Source organism: Hippopotamus amphibius, chromosome 3, assembly GCF_030028045.1.
Source record: "Hippopotamus amphibius kiboko isolate mHipAmp2 chromosome 3, mHipAmp2.hap2, whole genome shotgun sequence".
Classification (NCBI taxonomy): Eukaryota; Metazoa; Chordata; class Mammalia; order Artiodactyla; family Hippopotamidae; genus Hippopotamus; species Hippopotamus amphibius.
In genome coordinates this window covers 6854151-6876532 of record NC_080188.1, presented here as the reverse complement: position 1 = coordinate 6876532, position 22382 = coordinate 6854151, and the positions used below count along the sequence as shown (strand labels likewise).

The 22382-nt window shown below is 37.8% G+C and overlaps 1 protein-coding gene across 3 annotated transcripts in view; it reads right to left on the bottom strand.

Annotated features, from left to right (window-relative positions):
* ZCCHC4 (zinc finger CCHC-type containing 4) overlaps positions 1-21191 on the bottom strand; it is a 46612-nt gene extending 25421 nt beyond the window's left edge. Inside the window, exons 1-5 of one of the 3 annotated variants that reach the window (XM_057728241.1) lie at positions 20203-21191; positions 19306-19424; positions 18510-18592; positions 3574-3849; positions 2980-3060 (exon numbers count right to left, since the gene is read on the bottom strand). In XM_057728241.1, coding sequence (XP_057584224.1) covers positions 2980-3060; positions 3574-3849; positions 18510-18592; positions 19306-19424; positions 20203-20329 — 686 coding nt within the window. In that variant the 5' untranslated portion in view covers positions 20330-21191. The remainder of the gene's footprint in view (positions 1-2979; positions 3061-3573; positions 3850-18509; positions 18593-19305; positions 19425-20202) is intronic. The other 2 variants (XM_057728240.1, XM_057728239.1) reach the window with 2 other exon arrangements.
* Between the last annotated feature and the right edge of the window lie 1191 nt (positions 21192-22382).

Genomic DNA, 22382 nt, shown 5'->3' with positions numbered 1-22382 from the left:
TGGACACATAAAGAGATACCAGGGATGTGCACACACAGAGGAAAGACCATGTGATGACCCAGTTAGAAGGCAGCTATCTGCAAGTCAAGGAGAGAGATCTCAGAAGGAACCAAACCTACTGACACCTTGATCTTGGACTTCTAGCCTCCAAAACTGTGGGAAAATAAATTTCTACTGTTTCATCTTCCCAGTCTGTAGTAGTTTGTTATGGCAGCCCTAGCAAATCAATACAGGACCCAAGAGACTATGCTGCTGACGACTGACATATTGTCTTGAATAATTCAGTTATGGACATCTTTTTTTTTTCTTTTTCTTTTCCCAGCACCTATATCTCTCCTCCTTTCAGTCAAACACCTATTTCCTATGGAGAACCCACTCCATAGCACCCTATCTACCAGTTCATAGTGATGGTTCTGGAATGGCCATGCAACCTCAGCTAAGGTAAGCAGAGTACTCACTGAAGTTTTGCTGCTGGAGCTCTCAGGAAAGACTGTCCTTTTCTACTGGGCAGTTACACTGAGACTATGTAAGTCTAAAGCTGCTGCCCACCAAAGTCCCTGGCAGAATGAAGGAAGCTGTCTGTAGAATAAGGCCAGTACAGAGAGAAACACAGAATGAGAGGCAGAGAGAGGAAGATGGAGCTCTAACAAAATTGTGTGAGGCCCAGGATCTCAATTGGACTGAAGCCTGTTATATCCTAGACTTCAGCAATGTGAGCCAATACATTCTCCTTGACATAAATGTATTGCCAGGACTCTAATGAAAGAAAGATTCCTGACTAATATGAAAGCCTTACTCTAAATACATGAGTAATCTGGAAACCAGTTATTAACGCATTTGAAAACTGATGTGGAACAAAGCAGGGGGAGAGGTGGAAAAAGGGAAAGCTAGAAGGATGGCAAGAGAGAAATACAGGCTACATAAGAAAGGCTTATATACACTTCCAAAAGCAAACTCACTTCCAGAGGATAACTTAATTTTTGGAGCCAGGCTCACTGGGTTTGAATCCTGACCTGGACATTTATAAACTGTGACTTTGGTCAAGTTACTTAATTTCTTTGTACCTCAGTTTTCTACTCTGAGGAAAAGGAGAATGTTAACAGCATCTACCCTATAGGGCTATTGTGAAGACCGAAGGATTTAGAATAGGGTTTGACGTGACAAGCATTCACTAAATACCAGTTATTGTTAATATTGTTATTATATGAACTCAAAAGTTAAATTTCTACCTTTAAAATAATACATTTATAATAATTTAACAATAATACTTTAGGAAAGAAACATAGTAATTAAAAAAGAAATTGAGGACTTTCTAGGTGGCGCAGTGGTAAAGAACCCGCCTGCCAATGCAGGGGGTGCAGGTTCGAGCCCTGCCCTGGGAAGATTCCACATGCCACGGAGCAACTAAGCCCATGCGCCACAACTATTGAGCCTGTGCTCTAGAGCCCGTGAGCCACAACTATTGAGCCCATGTGCTGCAACTATTGAAGCCCATGAGCCTAGGGCCCGTGCTCCACAACAAGAGAAGCCACCACAATGAGGAGCAGCCCCCACTCGCAGCAACTAGAGAAAGCCCGTGTGCAGCAATGAAGACCCAACGCAGCCAATAAATAACTTAAATAAATAAATTTATAAAAAAAAAAAAAGAAATTGACATTCATACAATGGAATATTATATAGTGTGATTAAACATGTTCTGGAATTATGGGTAACGGCTGCAAAACACAGTGAATACACCAAAAACTGCTGAAATACACACTTTAAAATGGTAAATTCTAAGTGAATTATATCTCAATTTAAAAAAAGAAACTGAGTTTATCTTTAAGAAGAAGTCCATATTATTGCTTATGGAATTCCATTTTCCCCAAAATTACATCAGGCAGGTATTTGTAAAGTGTGTGCTAGTCCTGTTAATAAGGGATGAAGGTTACAGAAAGTGTGGGTTATTTCTGAGAATCATATGTGTTTATATTAGATAGCCTAAAGTTGACTTGGAAATCTAAAAAAAATAAATGATGAAAGCTGTACTTTTTATTGTGACTTTCTACACTTTAAAAAATCTGTCTGCCTTGTTTTTAGGGAGAAAGAGAATATGTAATTTCATAGGGAATCTGAGTAATACTGGAGAGAATCCAGCAAATACTGGATATTTGGCCAAACAGACTTTATTAGATTAAATAAAAAGTAACTCAAAGCCTGATTCCTTCAATACACTCAAGAATAAGTAAAATATACTAAGAACACGGTGTCTTACAGACTCACCATGAACTCCTGGAATTCAAACAATTACAGAAACCAGGAAGAATACTTTCAGTTTACAGAATCAGAGAGTCTGTGGATGGAGACATCTGCCATCCTGTGTTGTAAATCAAAAGTCTGTATCTTCTCAATTACCACCAGAAGGGAGACTCACGATGTGATCTGCCATCTCACCTGTTTGTTCCAACACATAAGGAGCCATTTATTCTGACCCTCTCCCACAAAGCTTATCTGTTTGCCTATCCTCTGCCTCGGGACTTGTCTATTTACCACTCCTTTCATGTCAGGCCATGTCCAGTGAAAGACAGTATGCACGTCATTTAGTAGAAATATTAAAATACGTGTCTTACCACACTTAAAACATCATGATGAAACAAAATCCTGGAGGAAACTTGAATTACCCTTGAAAAATAAGTATACGAGAAGAAATTTCACTCAACAGAAATATATCTCTAAATTATAAGCCAAAGACAACTAGACACATTCACAGAGAAAATTTAGGAAGCACACTAGCAAAAAGAGAAATCTACTACCTCACTACCTCCCTGTTTGAAATATGGAAGATTACATGTTGAGTTTATCTGATTAAAATGACACCTTATAACCAATCACTGCTTCTAAATGTTAAGTAAAGGACTGTAACAGGATTAATAAGAGGAAAACATTAAAAAGAAACAGGGCACATTGAAGGAGAATAAATATTATACTTTGTAAACCTACCGAAAATCAATATCCAATAAAAGGCTTTTAATATTAGACTTCTTGTCACCCGATGCTTTCAACCTGATCAGCTCATGCAACCTAAAGCAATTAGTGAAAGCAAATTTAGTAGGAAATTACAAATGCCATAGATAACAAGCAAACAAAAAACTCATCAACATTCTCCTGATAGTTCTAATATTTCAATGAAATGCTGAAGAAAATCTGGCAGGTACAAGCAAGGTTTAAATTTTGCAAATATTTTTAAAATGGTGGATCTCATCTGAAACAGAAAACTCTAAAATTATAAAAAATAACTTAAGAATCAAATCAGAAAGAATCTCCTACCATATATCAGAAATTTATAAAGATTTCTCTCAAAGGGAATAAAGATTACAAAGTCCTTCAGACAGGGACGATGCTTTATACTTCCTTTGTATACATGAAGCTTCATGTTGTACCCTGCACAGAGCACTGGCTTGGCCAAAAAGTTAGTTTGGGTTTTCCATATCCCAAAGGAACTTTTGGCCAACCCAATAAATAACTACTTAATAAATTTTCTTACAGTTTAAATAGTGGTGGTGGGAGAAGTGTTTAAAATATCATATAACATACCTTGGTGTCCCAACACACAGTACTCTTCTGAACCCAAGGGTAGAGAGTAGGTCTACCAAGAATAGACAGCTCCTATCAGCAAACAAATACTGGGCATTTGTCTTCTTATTTTCCAATGGATAAAGGAGTCGGCTGGGCCTTTTTAACTGGGTGACAGAAACGTCACCCACTACCTGATGCTCCTGATGTCTCTCCTCGTCTTCTGGCAATAGCAACTGCTGACATCGTTGACAAAACTTTCTCTGAGACAAGGGCAACTCGATAAATTTCAAGTATCTTCAAGACAAAACAAAATACAAAGGAATATATTTTAAGTTTGTTGCTTTAAAGACAAGTGATTTTTGCCAGTTTTAACATGCAAAAAGTATTATTACTTCCTAAAGAGTACTGCATGAAGAAGCAAAGGTACAAAAAAATCCAAGGAATGTTGGCTAGAATTTATGTCTGGCCGCATACCTACATAGTGGAACAGAATCAGCGATTTCTTAAGAATTGAGATGGTCCAATTTAGTCACTGGATGAAGGTCAATATCCACTTACAACGTGAATATAATAGATTACTCCAACAACTTAGTAGTGATGCAGACTACTATCACCTTTAAATTTATTGACAAATCCATGTGTTCTAACTTGGAAGTGTTAAACAGTCTGGCTCAGTAAGACAGTCACTTTAAAATGAGAAACTAAGATCATTCTTCAATTTCTTATGGCATACTTAGCAAGAAAAATTACCTCCTAAAAGAAAAACTGTTCCCACAAAGTTCCTCTATTCTTAGCAGTACTGATGGAGGCAGTTCTGAGAAGTTCACCCTCAAAACAGCAAAACAATAATCAAAGTCTTAAAAAATATGATACCGGATATCCTACTTGATCCCTTTCAAGTCATCTTTATATCTGATTTCAAAGTCACTACTTTGGGTTTTTTTTTTTCCTTTTGTTTTATTACTGATGATTAAAGAGAGAAGACAATCACAGTATGTTTTTAAAACTGCCTATTTTGTATATGCAATACCAGCTCAGAAATCAGGGTAAGAAAACAAAAGAAAAATAAGTAAGATTATCGTGGCTCATACAGGGTCAGAAATGTCTAGATCTAAGCATGTCAAATAGTGCACTAAAGGATCCTTAGTCTGAGAAGAGTCATATGATTTCAGTTGAACTAAACTCTGAACTGCACTGTAAAAACTGTGAACTTAACATAGAATCAAAGTGGGTTTTAAAACTCTTTGTATCTAATCACAGTTTCACTTCAAAGCACTCAAGGCAGAGATAAATAGATATTCTGAATGGCTATAGCAAGAAATAAACTTTAAATGTTTCTAATTCTTTTAACTGTTCTTTTGACAGCTTTATCTATGACTGGAAAGAAAAAAGAGCATGATATTAGAAGAAACTTCAGTAGTGATTTGAAGTAAAAATGTCAGTAGAGAAAAGGGCTCCTAAGATATGAGATGCAAGTGGAAGGAACCAGCACCCTCCTCAGCAACCAGCACACTGCATTTACTACCATTACCGTTCATCAATAACTGCTCATTGTTGAAGACTTCTACATCCAGCCACGAAAGAGACCAGATTTACCATTCTGGCCCTCAAAAAAAGATATCAGACAACAGGCAGTCCAAACAGTGAATGCTGAGGAAAGGGAAGAGATGAGTGAGTGGTACAGCTGCCCAGCTTCCTGCCCATAGAGACCTGACTGCCTGGGACAGAGGCCCCAAACACAGCACAACAAGTTGATGAGGCAGAGCAGAGAAATCATGGAGGCCAAGGTGGCTGGATCCACAGGCCAGAGCACTGGACAGTATGCATGGACTACATGGGAGGCAGACAGCGGACATTGAGGCAGTGCTCCAAGACCTGCTGAGACTCCCCTCCAATCTATGCTGAGTACTGATTAGCAGGTGCGTGAAAAGACTACCCACCGAGAGGGAGAGGACCCCTGGAAAGGAGCAGGTGGAACAATCACCCAGGGGCCAGAGTGAGAAACCTCTGAGTCCACGAGCATCAGGCAGAGCACTCAGGACGTACTGTCTCAGCAGTGGGGAGAAGTCAGCCCTACTCCAAAGGCTGCTCTGGTCCTCCAAAAGGCTTAAAGATAAGCCTTCAAAAGCAAGGGACTAAAAAGGCTCAGACAGTAAATATTTTGAGCTTGGCAGGCCATCTGTTCTCTGTCATTACTATTCTATTGCTATAGCAAAAAGCAAACACAAACCAGACAGAAAGGAACAGGCATGGCCAGATTTGGCCTGCAGACTGTTGTTGGCCAAATCCTGCTCAAGAGTATCAAACAATAACCAAGTAACTTAACTGTATCTTAGAACAAAGCTCAAAAATAGGTAAAGGAATAAAAAATATCCAGTATACAACAAGGTAAAAATCACACTGCCAGCACTGAATCAAATATAACCAGGTATACAAGGAAACAAGAAAACATGACCCATGATTAGGGAAAAAAAAAATCAATTGAAACCAACTCAGAAATGACAGAGATAAAACAATCAGTAAACAGAGACATTAAAGCCACTTTACTATAACTGTATTCCAAATGTTCAAGAAGGTGGAGGAAAGTATGAGCCTAAGTAAAGCCACGAAAAAAATGAAAAGGCCCAAATTAAACCTATAAAGATTTTTTAATTGTCTGAAATAGAAAACACCCTATGGGACTAACAGCAGTTCAGACACTACAGGAGAAAAGATTCGTGTACTTGAAGGCACAGCCTTAGAAACTATCCAAAATGAAACACCAAAGGGACTAAATACATGAAAATGGACTGCCAAAAGTGGAGAAGGTGCAGAAAATTTTTTGAAAAAACAATGGTTAAAATTTTCTAAAATTACATCCAAAGATCAAAGAAGCTCAGTGAACCCCATGCACAAGAAATGAAGATACATTATAAGATACTAAACGATACATTATAAGACACATTAAATTAAAACTATAAGATACATTATAATAAAGTTATTCGAAAATCAGTTGATAAAGAGAAAATCTTAAAAGAAACCAGAGGGAAAAAAGACACAGAAGAACAAAAGAAAAGAATGATATCAGATTTCTCACTGGAAATAAGAAAACAGTGGAACAATACCAATTCTGTACAAATTCCTCCAGAAAACAGAAAGAAGGGTATAATTCCCAATTCATTTCATTAGGCCAACATTATTCCAATACCAAAACCAGAAAAAAAATTATAAAAAAATAAAGATCAATATACTTCATGCACCCAAACTCAAAATTATTAACAAAACTCTAGGCAATCAAAAACACATATATAAAGGCGGTAATACATCATGACCAAGTGTAGCGGACCCCAGGAATGCAAGGTTGCTTTCACGTTCAAATTCAATCAGTGCAATTCACAATATTAACAATCTAAAAAAAAAAAAAAAAAGATCATCTCATTAGATGAAGAAAAAGTCCTCGACAAAAATTAAACATTCATTTGTGATAAAGTATCTCAGAAAAGTAGGAATAGAAGGGGACTTTCACAACCTGATAAAGGGTATCTAAGAAAAATCTATAGCTAACACCTTATTTCATATGAAATATACTGATGAAAGACTGAATGCATTCCTACTGAGACTGAAATAAAGCAAAGATATCTATGCTTACCATTTCTACTCAACACTGACCGGGGATTCTAGCCACTCTGATAAGATAAAAAATAAAAGGCATAGATTAGAAAGGGAACATTAAAACTTCTTTATTCAGACACGATTGTGTATATAGAAAGTCCTAAGAAAATCTTCAAGACAGCTGTTAAAACTAATAAGTAAGCTTATCAAGGATAAAAGATTAATACACAAAATCAAATGTATTGCTATAGACTAGCAATAAACAATCAGGAACCGAAATCTGAAACATAAGAATTTAAAATAGCATTAAAGGGACTTCCCTGGTGGCCCAGTGGTTAAGAATCCACCTGCCAATGCAGGGGACATGGGTTCGAGCCCTGGTCCGGGAAGATCCCACATGCCTTGGAACAACTAAACCTGTGAGTCACAACTACTTAGCCTGTGCTCTAGAGCCCACGAGCCACAACTACGGAGCGTGAGTGCCACAACTACTGAAGCCCGTGTGCCTAGAGCCTGTGCTCTGCAACAAGAGAAGCCCATGCACTGCAACGAGGAGCCCCCGCTTGCTGCAACTAGAGACAGCCCTTGCACAGCAACGAAGACCAAACACAGCCAATAAAAATAAACAGATTTAAAATAAATAAATAAATAAATAAATAAATAAATAAAATAGCATTAAAAAAATAAAATATTTAGGAATAAATCTGACAAGAGACATATAACCCCAGTACAATGAAAATTACAAAATGTCATAGAGAAAAATTAAGGATGATTTAGTAACTGGAGAGATATACCATGGCTATGGATTAGCAAACTCACGATTATTAAGATGTCATTTCTCCCCAATTTTATCTATAAATTCAACACAATTTCAACTAAAATCTCAGCAGGACTTTCTTGTAGATAATGAAAAACTGATTTTAAAAGGTTCAAAAGTCTAGCTCTATTTCATACCATATCTAAAAACTAAGCCAAAATGGGTCACAGACCTAAATATATGAGTTAAAACTATAAAACTTCAAGAAGAAAACATAGTAGAAAATAATAATGACTGGATTTGGCAACGATCTCTTAAATAGGACTTAAAAAGCACAAAGTATAAAAAAAAACTAACAAATTGGAAATCAAAATTTTAAACTTTTCTTCAAGACACCCTTATCATAAGCAACAAAAGAAGGAATAAATAAATTAGACTTAATCAAAATTAAAAACTTTTGTGCTGCAAGGGATACCATCAAGAAAGTGGAAAGACAACCCAAGAATGAGAAAATGTTTGCAAATCGTATATCTCATAAAGGAATTGCATCCACAATACACAAGAATACTTACAACTCAACAATGAAAAGAATTAGACCAATTAAAAAATGGCAAAGTAAGTGAACAGACATTTCTCCACAGAAGATATTCAAATAGCCAATAAGCACATGGAAACATTCTCAACATCATCAGCCATCAAGGAAATGCAAATCAAGACCACAATGTGATATCACATCACATGCAATATGATGACTATAATTAAAATGATAATAAGAAGTGTTGTGTAGAACGGGCAGAAACTGGAGCCCTCATAAATTGCCAGTGGGAATGTAAAATGATGACGCTACAAAATAGTTTGGTAATTTCATAAGGTTAAACACATTTATCATATGATCCAGCCATTCTACTCCTAGGTATTTATGTAAGAGAAGTAAAAACATGAGTCCACACAAACCCTATACACAAATGTTCATAGCAGCTTTATCTGTAACAGGCAATAACTGGAGGCAACCTAAATGTCTACAAACAAGTGAAAATATATCCATACAACAGAATATTATTCAGGAATAAAAAGGAATAAACTAATGATATAAACACATCAACATGGATGAACATCAAAAATATTTATGCTAAGTAAAAGAAGCCAGACATACCTCCGCTCAAAGAATAGAGTATACTGTATAATTCCTTTATGTAAAATTCTAGAACATCCAAACTGACCTACAATGACAGAAAGGAGATCAGTGGTTACCTGTGACCTTTGGGGATGGAGGAATATAGGACAATGGCAGAGGAGGAAACTTTTGGGGGTAATGGATATGTCTATGTTCTTAATTGTGTTGATGGTTTCATGTCAAAACTTATCAAACTGTACATTTTAAATATACGCAATTTACTGTACATAAATAATTGTATTTCAGTGAAGCTGAAAAATTTGAGGACAAAAATGTTACTTTTCCCATAACAACCCCCATTTCTCCAGGGTGCCCACACACCCGTTTGCCCAGGATAGGCCCAGTTTACATCTGCGGTCCTGGAGTTCCATTCAGTTAGTGCCCCCTTACTCTCAAAAAGTATCCTGGTTGGGCTTCCTAAGTGGCGCAGCAGTTAAGAATCTGCCTGCCAATGCAGGGGACACAGGTTCGATCCCTGCTCCAGGAAGATCCCACATGCCGCGGAGCAAATAAGCCCGTGCGCCACAACTACTGAATTGAGCCTGCACTTTAGAGCCCGTGAGCCACAACTATTGAGCCCATGTGCTGCAACTACTGAAGCCCACGCACCTAGAGCCTGTGCTCCGCAACAAGAGAAGCCACGGCGATGAGGAGCCTGTGCACCACAACGAAGAGTAGCCCCCACTCACCGCAACTAAAGAAAGCCCACGCACAGCAAAGACCCAACACAGCCAGTAAAATAAATAAATAAATAAATAAAATAAATTTATAAAAAAAAAGTATCCTGGTTTAGATTAAAATTATATGGTCACCCTACATATAACCTCCAAAATACTGTAAAAATTAAATCAAATTCAAAAAGTGCTATGCCAAAAAGAATAATTTCAATGAACTAAAAAAAAAAACAAAAAACACTGTATTTTAAAAATACAGTACATGTTTTCATAGTGATATTAAAAACAACAGGACAATGACCCTGATAAGTCAACTTTGTAAGCTGCTGGGGGACCAAATCATTATTCTGAAAATAGGCTGAAAACAAAGAATTAAACATTTATCTTGACTTTCCAGATGAACTGTAACAAGGTTAAGTCAACAGTTGATGAAACAAAGTTTTTCTTTAAAGAATTACAGCTAACAATTACATGGGCAATGATAGGAATTTGTAACCCCTTATAACTCTAGGCAATGATCATCAATTACTGCCAAAAGCATTAGAGAATCAGTGACACAGAACTTTATAATGGATGATGTAGGCTGGATAATACCTGAACACACAACAATCCTATATCACACTAAGTGAACAGCCAGACATTATCTGCCTTCTGATGTGATATAAAAGGAAATAGAGCCCACCACTAACAGAAGAGTCCTGCTCCCAAAACTGAACTTGATTCTACTTTCCAAGAAATATAGGGGATAGAATAAATGTTAGATGACACTACAGGATACAATCAACGAAATTCAGAATATGGAAACTTCTACCAAATGACTGTTTTTTCAATGAATAAAAGATTAAAGATATCAACCAATTGCAATGTGTGAAGCCTGTTTGGACACTGATTTGAACAGACCAGCTGTAAAATGGCATTTATGAGGTAAACAGAGAAATGCTGAAACTAACTGCATGCCACATAAGATTAAGCAATCGTTTATTTTTTACATATTTTAATAGTATTGTGATCATGTTTTTTTAAAAAACCTTATCTCTTGAGATACATAGAGAAGTGCTTCTGGGTAAAACTATATAATATGTAGATTGGAGGTTGGGGTAGAGGGTACAGGGGAAGCAAAATTAGCCTCATATTGATGACTGATGAAGCTGCATGTGGGTGCGGGAAGTTCTTTATACTGTTCTCTCTACTCTTGTGTATGCTTGAAATTTTCCTAAATAAAAGGTTTTAAAAGTTGCTTTAAAAAGGAAAGGCAAGAGTTAAACTCAAAGAAAACAAGCAAAGACAACTCCGGAAGATCACTCAGTGAGAACTGGGTTCTACTCAGCCCTAAAATTATGTGAAACTGGGTTTTTCATTCTTTGGCAATGGGGACATAATTCGGCAAATTTCTCAGAACTCAAGAACATGAGTTTCCAGTTTGAAAGGATTTACCTAACACCAGCAAAATAGAATAAAACAGGTTTAAATCAGATAGATTATCATGACATGTCACATCCCTAGGAATAAAAAGATTCTAAAAGACTGATGGAGAGATCAAACAAGTCACAGGTCACACATAAGAGATCAGGAATGAACTTGTTGAACTTGAACTTCTCAACAGCCATAATGAAGACAGAAGAAAATGGAGCACTGCCTTCCAAACTCTGAAGGAAAGATATTCCCAACCTCGAATCCTATCATCTGCATAGGTATCAATTATCAGCATAAAGGTATTTTCAGAAATGTAAGATCTCAAAATATTTACTTCCTTTTAAGCATTCAGGAAGAAGATCAAATCAGCTGCTGGGTGGTCAAAATCAAACTGGCCCCCGACAACTTCAGTACCTACTTAACTCTAGAACAGTGCTCTGCAAAGGGAGCCATGCACTGAGCTGGCCGCCAAACGCTTCCAGTTCCTGAAGAGACAAAGACAGACATTAAGAGTATGTGTTTAGGGACTTCCCTGGCGGTCCAGTGGTTAAGACTCCTCACTTCCACTGCAAGGGGCGCACCGTGGCCCAAAAATAAAAAAATAAAAAAGTATGTGTTTAGAAACTTTTATACCAATTAGACAGAGTACTTTTAGGTCTGTTCAATCTAATAATAAAAAAATGTGGGCTTGTATTTTGTATATCTTCTCTTTTTCTCATTTTATTCTCTAGTTAATTATTTTTATTATATTTACAAAAGTATCTGATCCCAGTGGACTGGAAATAAAAACAAAAACATAAAGCAAGCAAGCAAACAAAAGACCGACCCTTTAAGAAACACTGCTCTGGAGGACATGAAGCAATCCCACAAAGTCCCCAAGGAAAACACATACCCGAATAATTATATACTTAAGTATAGTGCCATTCAAGAATAAAGGAGTTACACAGACATAGAAAACAAACTTATGGTTACCACTAGAGAAACGGGGTGGGGAGAGATAAATTAGGAGTTTGGGATTAGCAGATACACACTACTATATATAAAACAGAAACAAGGTCCTACTGTACAGCACAGGAAACTATATTCAATATCTAGTAATAAACTATAATGGAGAAGAAACTGAAAAAGAATATATAACTGAATATAAATATATATATATAAAAAACTGAATCACTTTGCTGTATACGAGAAACTAACATAACATTGTAAATCAACTATACTTTGATCAAAATATATATATGTAAAAGAAAGAAAATAAAGAGATCAAATTTCTAATCTTCAAAAAAAAAAAAAAAGAAAGAATAAAGGAGTTAAATGTTTCTGGACTTGGAAGATCTCAGGTTATATAGTTATACAACCTGGATCCTTCATGAAGAACCTGCTGGACAGCTAGATGCCAAGGAGAAAGGGCAACCAATCCAGATGGGAGCATTTCTGAAAGCTCTAGGACAGATTTGTCCCAGAAGATGATACCAATGGATTATGCTACATTAGAATGTTCTGAAAGGATTCAGACAACAGGCAGACAGTCTGTCACTGAATCATTTCTGAAGCACATATATAATTAAGCAAATAGTCACTATGACAACAAATAAATTCAAAACTGTTACTAACTAGGACGAAAACAAGAAGCTGTATAAGAAAGAAGTTATTATGATTTATATATATTTTATATAAATGGAATTATACAGTAGCCACATAGATAGTTTGAGTTAAAATTTTTTGATTAATAAAAGCCTTAAAAAAAAATAAAAACTGCTAGAGGATGAATTTCAGCCAAATAGGAGATGAGTGAAGAAACTACAGCAAAGGGGCTGTCAGTCAGCACTAAATCCATTTGACCACAGGCTAAAAACAGAAAAAATACAGGTATTACAGTTAGAGTACAAGATGTAAATAATATAAATCCAAATAAAACTGGTAAGAGAAGGGGAAGAGAAAGTGGGAGACAGTAGACGTATACTGATTTTCTCACGCTTTAGAGCCACAGGCTGAAAGATATAATTTAAAACTGAAAAATCAAGTAAAAGAGCTATAAGCAGTATTCAAAAGCATAAAGGTTAACCCTAAAAGAAATAATCAACTAAAATCAGATAGTAATTATAGAGAAAGAAAGAGAGAGGAAGAAGAAATGTATTGCCATCATTTCCCATTGTTAGATGGAGGAAAGCAATCTAAAAAAAAAAAATTTAAATATAGTTTAAAAGGTTACAAAGGCAACCATTAGAACAAAAATACAGAAGAAACACACATTAAAAAAAGAAAAGCAAAACAGGCCATAGAGTAAAAGAGAATAAAAAGAAACAATTAAAAACAGGAAGCATAAAAATAATACAGCAAAACTAAGACCAAGCATATCTGTCATATCCACTATGAAAATGGGCTAAACTCACTCGTTAAAAGAAAGCCTGTCACACTGGATCACAAAGCAAAATCCAATCACTTCTAAAATGCATACATTTTCACATTTTAGCATCTAGGATATTGAGACATGATTTATAACTGCCATCAGCCAGACTGTAGGTGGAGTGTCACTGCCATTATCCTATGACTCAGGCCTGAAACACAAAGTTATTGTACATGCACTCGGGGACCAAAACAGAGCAACGGAGCAGAAGCACACTTTTGGTATCAGAGAAGTAAATACTTGTCATCGAATGAATGATGAAAACAATCAAGGCCTTTATAGGAAAAAGGAGAAAGGAAACTCTCCAAACAGATGACGCTGTGCCAGCTTCTGTTACTTAAATATGGTGAGAAGGACTGCCTATCATGCACCAAGCAAAGCCAAATGAAGGCAGGAGAAGCTGCAAAATCACCAAGAAGAGATGAAAGTTCAAAGTGAGGGGCTAGTGTGGCAATTCACTCACTACATGGGACTATCTTAAGGCACTAAGTTTAATTATTTTTAAATTTTTAAAAAAGTAAAAGAACAAAGTTAAATGAACCTCCACTGATGTATTTTGTGCCTGGGTCAAAACTTTTCAGAAAGCTTTTATTGCTAGTTTATTAACCCTCCCTTGACAAAAGATCAACTGAGATCTTGTGCATATTTCTATTCAAGATTATATCATTATCTTTCAACTATATGGCTTTAAATGTAACATTCAGACACAAGGCTTTTTTTAAGTTTTGTAGGAAGAACTTAAGGCTCTCAGGAGCTAAGGATTACTCAGCGCTCCCCCTGCATCTGTACTTACCACACATACCCGGGGCAGAAGAAATTCATTCCGCTGCACAGTGCAGCATGACTCACAAGCTGCAGGCTAGCACTCTGAAATGTCATTTTTATTGATCTCCATTTGATGTTCCATTTGCCTTTCCGGGAGTAGACAAATTACATTTATGGCATTTCCCTAATAGCAGACCTTGAAAATCTGAGTTTAAATGAGCTCCGAAAAAAACATAACCAAGTGAAATATCAACTAAAAAACTATGCGGGTGCACATAAATTTATGCTGAATTTAGCATTAAAATATATCTTCCCTAAGACTTCAGGGGTCACAATAAAGATGCCAACATACGACATAATAGAATAACACATTCCAGGGCATAACAGACAGCTAAAAAGTATAATGAAAGTCAAGTCTCAGGCACAAAATGTAAATCTGTCAACTGAACACATATGAAATATAAAGCATGGTTCAAAGAGTGAAATTAGAAAAATGAATATCAAATCCTATTCTGTAGAACTTAGAAGTCTGTGCAGCTCTGCCAGTTCCATAATAAAAATCAAGTAACAAAGGTCAATTTATCTCAATAGTTACCATTATTCCTTTCTAATAATTTCAAAACTGTATCAGTCAATGAAAAGCTGTTGTTATGTTACAGTAACAGATAAAAAGTTTGCTTTATAGAACAGGTATAATGTTTAAATGCATTTTAACATTTTCAAATATAGAAGTTATTTAATAAGATAATATAAATGAGTTGTATAAAGTTAAACTAGAAAACAATTATAATCTCAAGTAATAGTACATCATCCTTAGGTCCATTTACACACAAGAGTAATCTGCTAGTATCGAGCTGAAGACACACTAAGAGAGTAAGTACTTAATAACATAGAATAGGTAATTTGGTAAGCCTTTGGCTTTAAAAAGGCAAAATTTTTAATTTTGAGAAATGACTGATTTCAAACTTTTCACTCTGTTGAAAGCATATAAGAAAACGTAAGAACATCAATGATAACGTGATCCACTGAAGCAATGATACTACATTTCAAAAAGCGAAAACTTTTACCCATCCTCCAAAACCTTTTCAAATACCATATCCTTAAACTAAATCGATCCGCTAAGGTACAAGTTAGCTGTAAAGCTTCTGACCTTCCAGAGCACTCAATCTTTTCTATGAATACTGTCGACACAACACATTCTTCTTTTGCACTGTATTATCTTTAAATATATCTCAACTCCATTACTAACATCTTAAGTTTTTTTTTGAACCCTCAACAAAGAATGAATAAATGATTGGATGGATGGATGGATGGATGGATGGATGGAGGCTTGGGCAACAAAATCCGAGGTTTTGGGTCACAGATGATTTAAGATGTAAGAAATTATTAAGACATGCTCTCAAGAACCAGCACTAAATAACATGAAATTATGGCCCCTAAAAATACGTTTTGAAAATTCTTTAATATTCCATATTCTACCCAGTGTTTTTATATTCTAATTAACATGAAATATGAATTTCAAAAATTCTTCAGTATCAAAAACCATACTCTGACTTGCAAAGGGGTTTAACTCCAGACTAAAATCTTATTATTTAAGGAAAGATCATCTAACTTTTCTTATAGAGTTTAACTGAATCACCAATATCCTTATGCAAGAACATGAAATACATGCTTATCAGCTGCAAGTGATACAGCAGAGTACAAAACTATGCACACATTATGACCACAGTCTTGTAAAACAAACCTTTGCATAGGAAAAAGGCCCGAAGGAAGACTACAAAATGACCAAGGTGATGGGTTCAAAGGAAGAAACCACTGGTGACATTTTTCTACTTTCTGCATCTTCGATATTTTATTTTCTTTCATTATAACAATCTCATAATAATATATCTCTATATAACTCTTTGTTTTATATCCTTATATCTCCTTAAATTAAATCACTACACATCATATATTAATTACTATCTGCTTACATGCTTAAAAATACCATTTTATACATGTCTTTAGGCTGGTTCAATTTATGGTTAAAATAATAATAATAAAATAAATATATATATATATACACACATATATATATAAAATACCATTTTAGAATCTGAGATTCTAAAGTTTGAGTCACTGCTAATTCATTCATTCTAATAGTGTGAAGTTGATGAAGTTACTTAACTCCTCCAAGCCTCAATTTTCTCATCTAAGTAAACCATCTCGGCAGGATTTAAACAATATCTCGTGGAAAACACCTCGCACAGTGTGCCTAGCTCAGTGGTGCTCAATTTATGTGAATTCCCTTTTCAACATTTTTTGTTGTTGACTTAATTCCCATAAATTAAGTAGACATCACTGATTAAGCACTGCAGTTAAGGGGCAATCAAGTTATCTTAAGAAAATCCTCCTCTATCAAAGGACTTTAAAAGCTACTAAGAAGCTCAAGACATTTTTAATAGATCCCAGTATTCCTTTACACTTAGCCTGGATAAGACCTCAGAATCCTTCTAAACATAGCAGCTCAGGTAACCAGAAGGGGTTGTCATCAGAGTGAAAACCTGTTTGTCATCAGCAACCCAGACAGGGGCTTCTTAAGAAGTTTCTCCCAGCACATAAAGCACAATGCCTACGACAAAGGAGAGGGATTAATTCTTTTCACAGGTTTGCCAAAAAATTAAATCTGTGACTCAATTCCAATTCACCCAACAAAACATTTTAAAAATGCCGATTTCTAAAAACAGATGTTTACAGCTTTCAAAAGTTTTTGTTTCCTGTTTTTGGGTTTGTTTTTGGTTCTTTCAGTATTTCATTTTAGAAGATTACAGGAAATCTTCATGAGATTGGATCTGACAATGGATTCTTAGCTATGATACCAAAAGCACAAGCAACAACTACAAAAAAATTGAAAGATGGACTTCATAAAAGTTAAAAACTCTTGTGTATCAAAGGCCATCACTGAGAAAGTGAAAAGACAATCCACAGAATGAGAGAAAATATTTTCAAATCATCTGATAACGGTGTAATATCTAGAACTCCCACAGCTCAACTACAAAAGTACAAATGACCTTATTAAAAATGAACAAAGGGAGACTTCCCTCGTGGTCCAGCAGTTAAGGCTCTGCACTCCCAATTCAGGGGGCCTGGGTTTGATCCCTGGTCAAGGAACTAGATCCCACATGCTGCAACTAAAGATCCCACACACCACAACAAAGCCTCAATGTGCCGCAACTAAGACCCGGCACAGACAAATAAATAAATAAATAATTAAAAAAAAAAAAGGACAAAGGACTTGAATAGACATTTCTCCAAGAAGATATAAAAATGGCCAAAAAGCATATGAAAAGATGGTCAATATCATTAATAAGGGAAATAAAAATCAAACCCACAATGACACACCACTTCACAACTGCTAGGATGTGTATAATCAGAAAAACCAGAAAATAATATGTGTTGACAAGCACATGGAGAAATTGGAACCCTCATATATTGCTGGGTGGGTATGTGAAATGGTGCCGCCACTGTAGAAAATAGGTTAGCAGTTCCTCAAAAAATTAAACATAGTGTTATCATCTGATCCAGTAATTCCACTCCTAGGTATATATGTAAAAGAAATGAAAACAAGGATTCAAACTGATATTTGAATCCAACATGTGTTGAGTATTATCCACAATAGCCAAAAAGTGGAAACACCCGAGTGTCTGTTGATGGATGAATGGATAAACAAGATGTGGTAATGTATACAAAGGAATGTCATTCAGCCATAAAAAGGATGAGGTCCTGATACATGCTGCAACATGAATAAGCCTTGAAAACACTATGCTAAGTGAAATAAGCCAGACACAAAAGGACAAATATTGATGATTCCGCTTATCTGGGGTACCTAGAATGGTCATATCATAGAGACAAAAAGTAGGTTAGAGGTTACCAGGGATTGGAGGAAGGTGGAATGGGGAGTTATTGCTTAATGGTGACAAAATTTCTACTTGGGGTGATGAAAAAGTTTTGGAAACAGATAGTGGTGATGGTTACACGACACCGTTTAATGTAATTAATGCCACTGAATTGGCAAATGTTATACATATATTTTTTACCACAATAAAAAAAATAAGTTAATTACTTAAAATAAACTTAAAGGCACAGAGGAAAAAAACAATAGGATAATAAATTAAAACAGCACGGCATCAATACCTTTCCACACACTGCGATCGGGAGAAAGGAGGCTGACATCTTCGGTTATGAGCTTCTCGGGCAGCAAGTCTGGCTCCTGACAACTGAAACAGAGTACAAGATAAACTTAATAAACCATCAAACTTGCTGCTATCCTAGAAAAACTGGTATCGCTTTCTGCCATCAAAAGGCCAGAAATTTGAGCGACTCTAAGCATTCGTTTCAGGGGAAAACAAAATACATTAACCTGGGAAAATTCTAGAGCAGTTTGAAACAGTTACCAACATATTAAAGCACCGAGAGATTAATTCACACATGGTGATCTTAACACATCTACAGAAGAGTAGTATACAGACTGTTTTCCAATAAATCTAACAAAGCTTAAAGTTTTCAAGTCAAAACTCTCAGAAACTTTAACTGAAGCTGAGTCCAAGAGAATACCAAGCTCGTAACTGTATCTCTAAGTGCCTTCATTGGTCATCCAGCAGCTGAATAAGGGATGTTCAATGCAAATGCTTCCCAAAAAGTGTTTTTCTAAAGGAATTCCTGGAATGATCATGACCTACACTCTTCAAGGAGAAATCTAGATCTGCAAAACCAATACTAGCACCTCAGAAAGTCTTAAAGGGAACTCGGACTTTGAGACAGTACTTTAAGACATCAGTAATCAGAGTAAGTTCAGAGTAAATATAAACACATCTCTCAAACCAGAAAACATGGTGTCTTCAACTCTTAAGAGATTTATCTCATTGAGTCTCAATAAAATGTCACACACATCAAAAATTTAAATATATATATATCCAAAAAGTTGATATACCTTTTCATCTTCCCATTGAAAAAAATTACAATCTTTTCTATCTCTACAAGCTGAGCAGGCATAAAACCTCCGCGTTTCTTCTTTCCCTTGGTTCACCTTTACAAACAGAAGAGTGGGTCCTAGGTCAGAATAGGAAAAAATATGTCAAACAGTCAATTACTCAAGTTCCCAGTTTCCATCGCGCTTAAATAAAATCTGTTTTAGTTTTATGCACAACTTGTCACAATTAAATGCACTACTCTGTTTAATAGTTTTTTGTGTGTGTGTTTCTTTTTCTCAAAGTCACAACATTCAGACACAGATTCCTTAAGAAATAAATTCTGAAAACTGGTCTCTCCAGAAAGAAAATGCTATTGTCAGTACAGCTGCAGTCCACGTGGTGAACGGCCTGGGTCCTGACACAACAACAAAGGCGGAGTCCAAACAACTAACCCTTCGCAACCTTCGCTCAGTCACCCTTTCAGTGAAAATGTGACCGTTTAGAATTGGACACTCTCTCCGCAAGTTAGAGAAAAGCAAGAATTCATTCCATCGTGCTCCTTTTTTTTTTTTTTTTAATTTTAACTGAAAAGATAGCAAATCAACAAATGAAATCCCCAAGTACTTGGCAATGGGAATTACTCAATAACATATATACTTTCTGCCTAGCCTCTGCCTCGTCCCTTCGAAAAAAGATGTAACAGCCGTGGAGCCAAAACCACCACAGTGGGGACTTTCTAGGACGGTTTCTTAAGTAAGCGAAAAACCACACCTTCACGAGGAAGGAGCGTTTCCTAGAAATCACACTCAGCGGGAGGAGAGAGGCACATAAAAATCCGGGAAGCCCTGAAAGCACTTTCCGGCCAACCCACGCCCCTTGGCGCCCGACAGCCAGGCTGAGCCCAGACGCGGACCCACCGTGAGGGCACAGCGGGGCGGGGGTGGCGGGATCGGAGGAAAACACCACCTCGACGCCCGAGTTCCCCTGGCGACCCGAGCTCCCCTCAGCCTTCACGGCTCCAAGCCGGTCCCTGGGGGCCGCCATCTTCCCGCCGCCGTCCCGAAAGCCTCAGTCCGAACCAACGAGGCTGAGAAAGAGCGCCGCCGCGACCAGCAGTGTCTCAGAGCGCCCCCGCGCTGCTAGGAGGAGCTTCGGCCGCTGGGGCGGAGGTCACGCCCCTAAACCCAGCTTCTGCTGGAACAGCTGAAGAAAGAGGCTGTGATGGTTACATTTTGTCATCTCAGTGATTTCTCATGTACCTGAGGGGTTCAGCTCTCTAATCTTACTTGAGCTGAGTCACGTGTTCGGTGACAGGCTGATTTAGGCTCACCTTGACAAGAGTGACTCAGCTCTGCTCCGTGTCTCATCCTCCTGCTGTAACCTGCAGCCCAGCCTGGGCACGTTTTTCTTATGGGAATGACAGAAGCACAATAGAGCCAGGAGAAACAGACAAGCTTCCTAAAGCCTAGGCTTGGAGCTGCCGCTGTCACCTCTACCTCATTCTTTCTGCTCGAGCAAGTCATGTGGTCAAACATTGCAACGTTACATGGCAAAGGGCATAGGTCAAGAAAGGGCTGAAGGGTTGTAGCCAATGACACAGTCTATCGCGAAAGCGCTCTTCACTGGGGCAACCAAGTGTCTGGTGGTACTGTTTCCCACCACTTAAGGAGCACCTGCCTCAGCAAGAAGACAATAAGGAGAAAGCAAAACTAGGAGATGGGAATGTGTGATGATACCATGCGAGCACCTAGATCCAACCATGCCTGAAGTTTCCAGTTACATGCGTCAAATTCCTCTGTCTCCTTAAGCCAGTCTGAGATGAGGGAAGGCACAGTAAGAAGGTGGCCATCCACAAGCAAGGAACTGTGTCCTCACCAGGACCTGAATCCTCTGGCATCTTGATCTTGGACTTCAGCCTCCAGTGCTGTGAGAAATAAATGTCTGTTTTTAAGCCCCCCAGTCTACGGAATCCTGTCATAGCAGCCTGCTCTGACTAACACACTTATTATGCCCCTCAACTTCTAATCCCTGCTTTAAATTCTGAAAGCAAATCTCTCCCCACCTCTGAAAAGCCTTAATTAACTGTGACAACTTGGCTGGGGAAGGACTTAGATGCAGAGGACTTTGTGTAGCCTTCCTCAGATCTTTGAAAAACAGCACAACACTGCTACACAACACAACCAAACACCCCTAAAGAAAGGACACCTTTCAGTAAACTACTGACATTCACTGGTCATTTCTGACATGCTGGGCTTGGCACGCACCCCAGGACACGACAGACAGGAGCCCTGATGGAGGAGGCCTTTTAGACGTCAAATCAGGGACTTCCCTGGTGGTCCAGTGGTGAAGAATCCATCCTGCAATGCAGGGGACGCGCGTTCCATCCCTGGTCAGGGAGCTAAGATCCCACATGCCATGAGGCAACTAAGCCTGAGTGCCACAACTACAGAGTCCAGGCATTCTGGAGCCCACGCGCCACAGCTACAGAAGAGGAAACCCGCAGGCCACAACTAGAGAGAAGCCCACGTGCCACAGCAAAGAGCCCACATGCCGCAATGCAGACCGGAGGACATGGACCCGTGAGAGGTGCACCATCAGCGCTCTGAAGGGGCTGGTCCCCCATGTTTCTTCCTGCCTGCATATGTCCCTCTAGTGAGGGAGCCAGGAGTGAGGTGCAAACAAGAGCATGAATGTATGTGCTTGAAAGTGGCTGTTCCTTGTCAACACATACAAATGAAACCTGGAGATAAGTACATTTTCTGAAAGGTAAAATTCCGTGGGAAGCAGGCTGAACAGTGTCTCCCGAAGATCCAGGTCCAGTCAGAACCTTGAAAGTGACCCTGACTGGATACGGGGCCTTTGCAGATGTAATTAGTTAATGATCAAGATGAGGTCATACTGGATTAGGGTGAGCCCTAAATCCAGTGAGAATGTCCTTATAGGAAGGCGAGAGGACATAGAGAAGAAGGCCACGTGAGGACAGAGGTGGACAGAGACTGGGGGTTGTGCTGGCCCAAGCCAAGGAATGCCTGGGGCCACCGGAATCTAGGAAGAGGCAAGAAAGTCTCCTCCTCCCCTAGAGCCTTTTTGTGGAACA